Below are 10,740 nucleotides of genomic sequence, written 5' to 3'. Positions count from 1 at the left end.
CAGCTCGTGCGCATGCGCGGATTGCTCGGCCCCCACCCTACCGCGGCGCGCGCGTACGGGGGCCCACGAGGCTCCGGGACCTGTAAGGCTGCTGGGACCCCTGGCGCGCCGAGTTCGGTAGGTGTCCACGCGGGCTGTGGGCTCGGTTGGCCCGGCCGGGCGTGCGTGGCCTGAGGCTTCGCTGAGCGTCGGCGCTGCCTTGGCTCGCCCGGCTCGTAGGCCGCCGCACCTGCCCTGCCGGTGCTTGAGCGCAGGTCCCAGGGGCGCCGGGTTTGGGGACGCCTGGCTTGTGGCGTCCTTTCCAAGGAGACTGCGGCCCCCGAGGCGCCCCGGCCCCTCTGTCCCGCACGCTCGTCCCCATGTCCCGCGGCCGGGTGTTCAGGTGTGGACCTGCCGACAACCTTCCCCCTGCGTTAACCAGTGTTTTACTATTTTTATTCTATTTCTTTTTTCCCCTTTGCCAACTAGACCTCTTTCTTACTCAGTTCTGGTCAAATCCTGACTCTACGGGGAAACCAACACCTCGGGGCCCTTTAAGCGCATTTACCCTTGATTTGACCTATCTGAAGTAATGGTCCCTTGACCTTATTTATTTACTTATTTGTTTTAATTTTTTGGAAGGGGGAGTTAATTAGTTTGTTTTAAATTTTTTAATGGAGGTGTGGGGATTGAACACAGGCCCTTGTACTTGCTGAGCACGCACTCTACCGCTGAGCTATACCCTCCCCCGGTTGCCTTTTTTAAGTTAAAGCAAACGCAATTCCTTCCATCAACCAGCACATGGGATCTGGACTGCCTGAGTTTGAAACCTAACTACCACTTATGAGCTGTGTCAGCTGGACACTATGACATCTTTGTGCTTCAATTTCCTCATTTCTAAAATGACATAGAAGTTGTGTTGTTGGGAAAACTAACAATGCTCGTGAAGTGCAGCATTGCCCAGCAAATGACAGCGATTTTTATTATCAGGTCCAGCCCTGGGTCTAAGCTCTTGGATGCAGCGACTCTGCTCTTTGGTACTTATGTGTCGACTGACATAAATGCACAGCCTAGAAGCTGAGTTATGTTTTATAGGCGGGCTTTTCTAGGACTTCAAGCCTGGGAGACAGTCCCTCTCAGATTGCTCTAAGGGACTGCTCCAAAGAGGTAGGGGAGGAGCAGGATATATACGAGCTTTTGCAACAAAAACCAGGTAGTTGGAACATCAAAAGATTAGTTAATTGAAAACCATCTCAAGTTAAGGAACTTAGTGCTTTTCTTTGGGAGGATGCAAGAGTCTGGGCTTGCTGAAATCATTCTTTTGATATGTACCTCACCTACCTAGGGCCAGTCTCCTATGCTTTCCCATCTTGACTCCCCTCTGGGAGCACTGTTCGGGGTGGCTGCAGTGGCTGAGGGCTTGATGGTGAGCATCCTGTTTCCATCCTGACTCCTCGCAGGGCTCACCTCTGGGAGTGACTGTGATGTGATGGCTAGAAGGCTGCAACGTGCTTTGTTTACTGAAGTGGCAGGCGGTATTTTTCATTCACAGGTTCAAGTGGGAGGTGTTTACTGAGAAGCACTCCTTTTGGGTACTCATCCTGACTTTCATAAGTGCTTATGTTGAGTGAGCTATGTTCTGTTATGTTTGACCATGTTTTTAATTCTTTAATGTAGGTATAAATCAGGAGGAATTGAGAATCTGATGGCATGGCTTTAATTACCTTGCGGAGGAACCTCTGTCATTTATCTGATTTTCGGATACATGGAGCTCTGGCTGCTCTGAGAAATCAACGTGTGAATCATGTTCACAAAATAGTCCAGGAGCATCTGTGTCCATGGTTCTGTTCACTGCCACCTGGGCCTGTCAGGGTCAGGTCCCGTCACGCCCCTTGTCAAAAGTTCCACTCGGAAAATGGAAATGACCTTCCTCCAGTTGGTGAGCCAGCATTCTCTCAAGTACGTGACTGGGACAGGTTTGAACAAAATCTTAAAAATGAGGATGAACAGATATCTTACAGGAGACTAAACAACTTCACCTCATCCGAAGAAGTGTTAAGTTTCCTAAGCACACTGCAGACTCTGCCCGACGCTGTGGCAGCAGGAGCCCTCAAACGGATTTGCGAAGTGGAAAAAAAGGGGGATGCCCAGAGGCTGCCGAAGGAGATACTGGAGAACAGCATCTTTCAAGCTGTATGTGATCAGCTGGAACAGGACCCCTCAAATCTGTCAAATGCCACTTTGGCGACTGCTTTGCAAGCCCTGACTCTGTCGTACGTGGACCCCCGAAGCAGCCTGCTGCCGAAACTGGTGGCCGAGTGCCAGCATCGTCTCGGAAGCGTTGGCCTGGACGTCCACAGTCTTTGTATTCTGGGGGAAAGTCTGATTAAACTGCGGGGTCCAGATTGTTCAGCCGTAGAACGGATTATATGTCTACTGCAGGGTGAAAATTTGGAAGCCTTTACCCCTGAAGATGTTGTGACCCTCTATAGAATACTGCAGATGTGTCCCAACTCAGTGCACGAACACCAGGCGTTTTTAAATAAGATGAATACCTTTTCTCTGTCGGTCGTTTCCAGCCTGAGTCCTAACTTGATGAGCCAGATGCTCACTGCCCTGGTGGTTCTTGATCAAACTCAGGTGCTTCCTCTGGTTATAAAATTGGGTAAACATGCAGTAAGGCACATCCCACACTTCACCAACCAAGAGCTGGGAAAAGTCTTAGAGGCTTTCATCTACTTTGGGCACAATGACAGGTTTTTTACAAGAGCCCTGGAGCAGCACGTCGCCCCACTGTGTCTCACCCTGGATCCCGAGGTCCTCAGCACGGTCATGGGGTACTGCGGCAGCAAACGGATTCTTTCCAAACCCATCCTGAATGCGGTGGCAGAAGCTTTTGTTTGCCAACCTGAGAAATTCTCACTCAGCCAAATTTCTGAGTTAATTGAACCATTTGGAAAACTCAATTATTTGCCACCAAATGCCTCTGCTTTGTTTACGAAGCTAGAAAATATACTGTTAACTCATTTCAGTTCTTTTCCACCCAAAACACTATTGAAACTTCTCCATTCGTGTTCACTTATTGAATGCCATCCAGTCAACTTTATGGCAAAAATATTCAGCCCACATTTTCTTCAGCGGCTGCAAGGTGAGTTGGCCATGACTTCTGAGAGTAGAAAAATTAGTGTTTGAACTTGTGGTTTTTCAAGTCACGTATGTACCTTTTTTAACTGAGCAATGCTTTGCCTTTGTTTTTTCTTCCATAATGATCTGAAGATGAGATCTAAAGTTGCAGCTGCTAATATAAACCCAGATTTAAAGATGCTAGAACCCTGCATGGAGAGAGGACGGTCTTGGGTCCGCAGACTGCTGCCCTAGCTGAGAACTGAGTCCTCTCTCGGGGATCTGGTGATGCCGACGACAGTGTCACAGTAACACGTTAGGATCTTTGATGGGAAAGCAACTGTATCACTCCCTTTTTTTTATTTTTGAGAGGATGATATTGTTCATCTTAATTCAGGGTCACCCAAACATGTTGAAATCTGGATCTCCATAGGTAAAGGAAATCCCCACTAATTCTACTAACATTACGTCTGTGACTTTTAATCCTATTTTCTGGTTAAGAGCTTGAGTTCTTGGAAGCCATATGAGATTTCATTGAGACAGCAAGCAAGAAGGCATAATTAGTTCTAACAAGTTCTTTCCCTGAGGCCATTTAAAAGCACCCTAGTGGAGTGAATGAATGAGCGGTGTACACTCTGGGTGTTCTCTTCGCTCACTACACGTGCCGAAGCCCAGCTTAACTCTGACTGCGATGCTCTTTGTTTCAGGTGACGAACCCTATCTGGACAGACTGAGCCTAGCACAGCTGACCCAGCTTTTCTTAACCTCAGTTCTAGAGTGCCCCTTCTATAAGGTAAAAGCTTGACCTGCGTTGCTTTACTAACCTGCAGGGACACTTTTCTTCTGCTCCACCCCCCCAAATCTTTTAAGTTCCGTCTCTTTTGAGCTGTCTCAGTGCCTTCATTAGAAAGTAGAATTTTCTTTCACTTGAAGTAAGTTGCCAGCAGAGAACTTTGTCTCTAATAAGTGGACCCCGTTCCTGTTATCTTGTCCTTGAAAGAGCCTTTTCCTGCCGTGTGAGTCTTCTTGGAAGGTTTTACCAAGTGCCGCGGGGAGAGGGGTCCCAGTGCTCCTAGGTGCACTCCCAGGGCTCTGAGGGGTTTCGGCCTTCCCCAGGGCTGTTGCATGTGGTACAAAAGTGTGATCTCTGCGCAGAACAGTTCCTGAACCGTTGCTGAGTATGTTTTTAAACCAAGCCAGAATTTTCACTCTTAACACGATAGCATTCAGTTTAGGTGGAGTTTGTGTTTTGCATAAATTATCCTAAAGATTCATTCTGATGACTTTATCAGGCAGGTTGTTTAGGATCAGAAATGGCATCTCCAGGCTTGCTCCTTCCTGCCTGGTCCTCCATACTCGACTGAGCCGCATTTACAAGCAGCTCCCAAACACCGTGTAGTTTATTTTCATGGAATGGGACTCTTCACACTATAGTTTGCTTTCTGCCCAACGTATCATGGACAGTCCTCGAAGGTAATACACACAGATCAAATGCATCCCTCTAAAGGAGGGCCTGGTATTTCATGGTCTTTATTCTATTGTTCCACCATTGATGGGCTGTCAGCCATTTTCCCACAGTTTGGATCAGCATGCTGTCTGTCATAAACACACTTACATATCCTTTCATTCTGGAATCTTTTTGGTTTTTTATTCTAAAGACTAGTTTCCTGAGTGTAGGGTTACTGGACTGATTTTCGATCGATGCTGACAGACTTTTTCCCTGATGGTTGTAGAGGTCCCATTTCACCAGCAGTGAGTGAAGGTGACCACATCTCCCCACTTGTGCTGCAGTGTGTCATTAGTCCCTTTAGTTTTTATCATTCGACTCAGTGAAATGTCATGTCATGTGCTTGAATTGCATTTTAATGAGCAACAGTGAACTTGAGCATGTTCTCAGGTGTTTATTGTCCTCCTATACTTGCAGTGAATTGCCTTGTTACACCTTCACTTCTATTTCTTTTGGGTTGTCTTTTATTTTTGCTTTTGTTTTTTGTCCTAGAACACATTGTAAAACATATCAATTAACTGTTATGTGTATTGAACATATTTCCTCCCGGTGTGTGGTGTCAAACTATTTTAGTTTTAATTTAGTATTATTTATGATGCCTTTCGCCATACAGAAATCTTTAAGTTTTCTGTAGTCATATCTATCCATCTTATATGATTGCTGGGTTTCCTCTCTGGTTTAAGAATATTTTATGACTCCTAAGGCAATATAAACATTTTATCAAATTTTAAAAAAATATTATCTTTCTTACTATATTTAGATCTTTAGTCTACCCTGAATTGATTATAATCTGTATTGTGTGGTAGAACTTTTAACTTAGTTCTTTTCCAGATGGGTGACCAGTTGCTAGCACCATATGTCCCACAGCTGTCCTTTTCTTACTAAATTGAAATGCCAGCTTTGTCACATTTTCCACCATTAAAAACTTTAGTTGGGTGTTCTCAAGTCCCTTAAAACAATTGTCAGAGTTCCAAAGATGTTCCTTAAGCTGTCTTTGTTTCTTTCTTTCTTTCACTCTTTCTTTCTCTCAGTGACTAATGACTATATTTAAAACACATCAAAGGTATTTTGCACTGTTAGACTTGAACCATCACAAGAGTATCTGGCATTGTCATTTCGAGGAAGACTCCTGTCCAAGTCTGGGAGAAGTGTCCTGCCTGCAGAGCCACCTCGGATCAGAGTTTTATACTCAGGCAACCTTCGTTTTATTCTCTGACACTGTGTCTTATTTTTCTTTCTCGTGTTTGCACATGTATTTTTAGGGTCCAAAACTTCTTTTTAAATACCAAGTGAAATCATTCCTCACTCCGTGCTCCTCCCTGGAGACCCCTGTGGATTTTCAGCTTTATAAATCTGTGATGATTGGACTGATTGACCTTTTAGGAGCAAGACTGTATTTTGCCTCAAAGGTGTTAACACCCTATCGTTACACGATAGGTAAGTAGTGGGGAGTCCGTGGTTCACTAAGCTCAGCCCGGTGCCGGCTGTGGGAACACGTGCAGCTCAGTAGCATCAAAGGTCTGGAAACGCAGGATGGGGCTGGCCCTTCCCTGAAGGCAAACTGGAATAGGGGGTGGGGGGCAGTTGGGCCGAAGAGCCAGGACTTAGCGTGGGGCTGAGTCCCACGTGTTGGCCAAAAAGCAGCAGAAGGACTTCGGGCGTCCTTTTTGGGCATTCGTTTGCTTGCTCTCATCTGCAAGGTGAGAACAAGTGGGATAGTGACCCCAAAGACTTGTTTAAGGACGAAATGAAATAGAACGGGAGCTGGGGCACAGTAAGTGCTCGGTGACTGTCAGCTGTTGGCACGCTCGGGCCGGTGCTGCCCTGCACAGTAGCCACGCTGCGAGTCCTGTTTAAATTTAAATTATTTACAGTTATAAAAATGCACAGTGCAGGCCCCCGGTCACGCTGCCCGCCGGAAGTGCTCCGTAGCAGGTATAAGCATTTCCATCATCACGGGAAGTTCTGGGCTCACTAGGCAGGCAGAGCCCTTCTGCCTTTGCAGTTTTTTAAAATTGTTAAGTAGGAGACAGCTCAAAGAAGACAGGGTTCATAGGCTCCAGGTGGCCACGTCTCCCCCCTCCTTTATGGGCTCCTTTACAAGGAAAGAAGGCAGGAGCCTGTGGGTGCTCAGGGCCCATGTGTCGGGGTGCAGGCTGCTTCAGCTCCCTGGGGGCACCGACACTCCAGTGATGAAAGCTGTCGGTGGCACTGGCGTCTGACTTTGTTTAACTCAAAGGATTTTCTTCCCTGCTCCCACCAGTTGTTACAAGGAGAGTGAAGTGTATGTGGGGTTCACATCCTGCCCAGATGCCTTGAGGGCCCCCTCCTTGTTTTAGTGCAGTGCACCCTTCTTAGCTTGAGGCTGACGTGGTTGGGCATGGTTCTGATTAAAGTTCTCACCGCTGTCTGGTGTGGTCATTGCCTTGCAGCCTTCTGCCCAGTTGATAAATGCAGTGTGGAGGAAATCAAAACGAGGAGGAAAGGAAGAGAGTGTTTGTGAGGGTATCACACGAAGAGCTTTTCCTTTCTTCTCTCACCAGATGTTGAAATTAAATTAGATGGAGATGGATTTGTAGTGCCATTTACAGTCGATGAAGACGTGCATAAAAGGTGAAGAAAACTGTTGTGGTTTACATGTTACAAGACTTGTCAGGGTTAATAAACAGGGATTGTTTTCTTAAGAAAGTGAAAAAAGTAGACATGATTGTGCAAATAAAAACACTCCAGCACACTAGTTTTGGAAATTCCATGTAACATTTTATGAATCTCAGTGTTAATACAGTTGAGTACTTTTTCACCTCATTAATGGATGACAGTCATGGTTCATTTGAAAACAGAATTGGCATGAAGGAATAGCTAAATCCCAAATAAACTCTGGCAACTAAAAACGTATACATATTTTGGATTGTTTTAAAAATCAAATTTCTCTCTCCTCTTTGGTTTTTCAGGGTAGCACTGTGCATTGATGGTCCAAAAAGATTTTGTTTGAATAGCAAACACTTACTGGGGAAGGAAGCTACCAAACAGAGACACCTGCGCCTGCTTGGTTACCAGGTCATTCAGGTACGGTTCCGCCTTTTTTTTTCCCCCTAAAAGCCATTTCTAGTTCACATTTGCTTTTTCCAGGGTACTGAGTGGTATGCCAGCCCCGTAGACTGGGTCTTCTGTCTAGTTTAAATGCCACCTCTGTTAATTAGGCTTAAGTCTCTTGATTTATATTTTGAAATACACAATTTTCAAACCTTTTGTTTACCAAAAGGGAGCCATCCCTAAATTCTGTATAAGCTGTGCTTAACTTTGCTTTAAGAATTAGTAAATTATTGGAATATCTATTTTGTTTTAATTTCCCTTTGATCTAATGAATAAAATAGACAAGATGGCCAACCAGGTTCTTCATCAGCACGATGTGTAAGACTCTGTATTTCCACCGTAGCTCGCTTAGCAAGGTCTCGAGTGAGGACTCACAGTAAATGTACCCAGAGCGACTGCCTTCCCTGAGCCGCCCCCAGTCTGCCCTCTGCTCCCCTGTCTGGTCACTTCTTTCCACTCCATCGTGCACAGACCCAGATTAATTTCCCTCCAACAAATCATGCCAGTGTGCTCAGAAGCGCTCATTGCTTCCTCACTGCTTATGGGAGAAAGTCAGACTCCTCCACGGGTCAACATTCCAGACCCTCCGAGGTGGGCCCGCAGCCAGGCCCTCCGCTCCAAGCTCAGTGGTCTCCTCCCTCCTCTTCCTCTTCTTCCTTCACCGTCACCCCCCACCCCACCCCCCCAACCCCGTTCCAGGGGTCCCCACCGCTCTGAGTATCTAAATCCTGGTCATTCATCAGCTCCCAGCTCAGGCCGGCCTTTCATCCTATCTAAAATTTGACTCCCTCTCAAAACTAGAGCACCGATTTTCTTTGCATGTCTGCTTTGTATTACTGTTTACTCTTTGTATTTATTGTATATTTTAGGTTGGCACCTAATTTGTAAGCTCCTGGAGGACGGAGATCGTGTCTGATTCTCATTTAGGTATCCCACTGACAGGTGGAGCCCCTGCCAGCCGGCAGCACCGTGCCCGGCACTGGGCACACCTTTCAGATTACAGAGGATCATGATGCACTTTATTTTCCTCTCTTTACAGATTCCCTATTATGAGATTGAGATGCTAAAATCAAGACTTGAATTAGTGGAATACTTACAAAGAAAACTATTTTCTCAAAACTCTGGCAGACATTGGTATCAAGAATGACTGCTGGCTTCAGAACTCAAAATAGTGACAGAACTTGCAAATTAGCCATTTGTTTACAGACTGGTGATCTGGGAAGGGTCTCTAATTTCCTCGCACCGTGTATGCACTTATCAGTGGCAAATTTGAAGTTAATTTTAATATTTATTTAATACTAGTGTCATAGATACTTTTATACATCGAACAGAATCAATCCAGTACAATAAAGAACGTAACATGTAAGTGTTATTTTTAAGTCTTGTGTTTTGTGACAGGTAGCTGCTAACTGAAAATATACTCTTGAGAGACCTTTGTTTCCTATTCTAACAAATGTAAGAAAAATTTTATCTCCCATGTTTTTCTTTTATATTTTGTTAGAGGAGGTAATAGATGGTCAGGAAAAGGAGCAATGAAAAATAGACTGGTACGTTGGATGTAAACATATATAATTGTAGACTTATACAGAAATAACCCTTTAGTTAATAAGAAAACATTTTGTATTGATATGGGAGCTTTTTATGTTTTGTTTTGTTTTTTTTAGATGTATCAAGATGTGAAAAAGCAGGGTTTGGGGGAAAGGTTTGATTGGAGGGAGAAACTTCTAAATTTTACATTTAGAATTAATTAAATTCTTTGGTTCATTGCAGATGCTTCATTGTCCCGTTACGTTAACATTTCAGGGGATAAAAAGGGTTCTTTACCCAACTGTAGTGTGTGTGCTGGCCGAGGGAGTGGGGTGTGGGGGCTCTGACACCAGCTGGGCATCCCACAGTTGAACTCAATTCTGGCACCACCTGGAGACAGCATCGGGCCCCACAGGCTGAGGGCTCAGTGCCACAATACTGTCCTCGCCATCACCCTTTCAGATGCCAATCACAAGTCCAGCTTGTCCCATGACCCGTGCTTCTGACCAACTGGCTATAGATTGGAGGTTCCAATGACCCCCTCCTTGGGTTCCATTAATTTGCTATAATGGATTGAAATGAGAAATTAGTTAATAAACACAGAACGCTTGGGTAACCGCCCCCTCAGAGCAGCACACAGCCCATGTTAGCTTCTTTTAGCTGGTCTGGATTTCACCCCGTCGTGCTATGTAGTTCACGTTATCTTTTGGGGTCTGTTTCCAGAGTAGAAATGGAGACCAGATGAGCGCTAAGATCATTCTGTAAAGTTTATGCTCTAATTACAGAGGAGAGAGAGCCTATGAGAGCAAATGGAAATTAATGAGAGGAGAGGTGCCGAGTCCAGCGCGCCATCCATCTCTCTCTCATGGCTCAGCTCGCCACTGGGTGTGAAACGCCCCTTAAATGTGCTGGGGAGGCAACGAGCTCACAGCTTAAAGAGAAGAGAGTCTTAACTAAACGGCCACACAGAGAGGTGATGGCAGTCTGTTATAAATGCTATGAAAAGACGGCACAGCCTAAAACCTTCCCCCAGCTTTTCCATTGATCTAAATCCTTCTCACCCATCAGGACCTTTTTTTTCCTGGTTGCTCTCATCGGAATCAGATACTCCTCCCTCTGCACTTTTAGTTACATCCTCTGCTGAGATTTTGTTTCATTTAGCTCTTCCTTCCTTCCCTCCTTCCCTTCTTCCTTCCTTCACCAAACATTTATTAGTGAGCTCTGATAATGCTGCCAACCCATTGAATGTTAAGAGCGCCCGAAGGAAGCCGAAAGGAGCCCCCACCTTGAGGAGCGAGGAGGGGGCAAGACAATACATGCGCAGGTGGTAGCAGCAGTGAGCCAGCTGGCACTCCCCAAGCGGGAACAAGACTCTGGGATGCACTGGACTTCAGGCCTGCCTGGGGTGTGAGAGGAGGCTTCTTGCAGTGATTTGTGAGCTGAATTTCAGAGGAAGGCAGGTCACTGGTGGGAAAGCATTTCAGGCATCACTGTGGCCAGAGCACCCAGCA

General features: G+C 45.6%; 1 protein-coding gene across 3 annotated transcripts; it reads left to right on the top strand.

Annotated features, from left to right (window-relative positions):
- Positions 1-11: 11 nt before the first annotated feature.
- FASTKD3 (FAST kinase domains 3) lies at positions 12-9,469 on the top strand. Of its 3 annotated transcripts, XM_006195253.3 has the most exons (7): positions 12-117; positions 1,657-3,127; positions 3,810-3,895; positions 5,872-6,046; positions 7,153-7,222; positions 7,561-7,675; positions 8,742-9,469. In XM_006195253.3, exons 2-7 carry the CDS (start codon positions 1,690-1,692, stop codon positions 8,847-8,849), a joined length of 1,992 nt encoding a protein of 663 aa, XP_006195315.2. In that variant the 5' UTR covers positions 12-117; positions 1,657-1,689; the 3' UTR covers positions 8,850-9,469. The 3 variants fall into 3 exon arrangements, 2 of the variants coding, with proteins under 2 accessions (XP_006195315.2, XP_014423683.2); XR_004315933.1 differs by lacking the exon at positions 8,742-9,469 and having other exon boundaries at positions 7,042-7,222; positions 7,561-7,639; XM_014568197.2 differs by lacking the exons at positions 7,153-7,222; positions 8,742-9,469 and having other exon boundaries at positions 7,561-7,689.
- The last annotated feature ends 1,271 nt before the right edge of the window (positions 9,470-10,740 follow it).

The sequence above is a fragment of the Camelus ferus genome, chromosome 3 (assembly GCF_009834535.1).
Source record: "Camelus ferus isolate YT-003-E chromosome 3, BCGSAC_Cfer_1.0, whole genome shotgun sequence".
Lineage (NCBI taxonomy): Eukaryota > Metazoa > Chordata > Mammalia > Artiodactyla > Camelidae > Camelus > Camelus ferus.
The sequence above is the reverse complement of the archived record's forward strand: the minus strand, read 5'-3'. Positions and strand labels throughout refer to the sequence as shown.

Bases quoted from the DNA above. Each gene is read 5' to 3' on its own strand.
- FASTKD3 (XM_006195253.3), top strand. From the start codon at position 1,690: ATGGCTTTAATTACCTTGCGGAGGAACCTCTGTCATTTATCTGATTTT. The intron at 3,128-3,809 runs GTGAGTTGGCCA...TCTTTGTTTCAG, and splicing joins TTTTCTTCAGCGGCTGCAAG to GTGACGAACCCTATCTGGAC. The intron at 7,223-7,560 runs GTGAAGAAAACT...TTGGTTTTTCAG, and splicing joins GATGAAGACGTGCATAAAAG to GGTAGCACTGTGCATTGATG.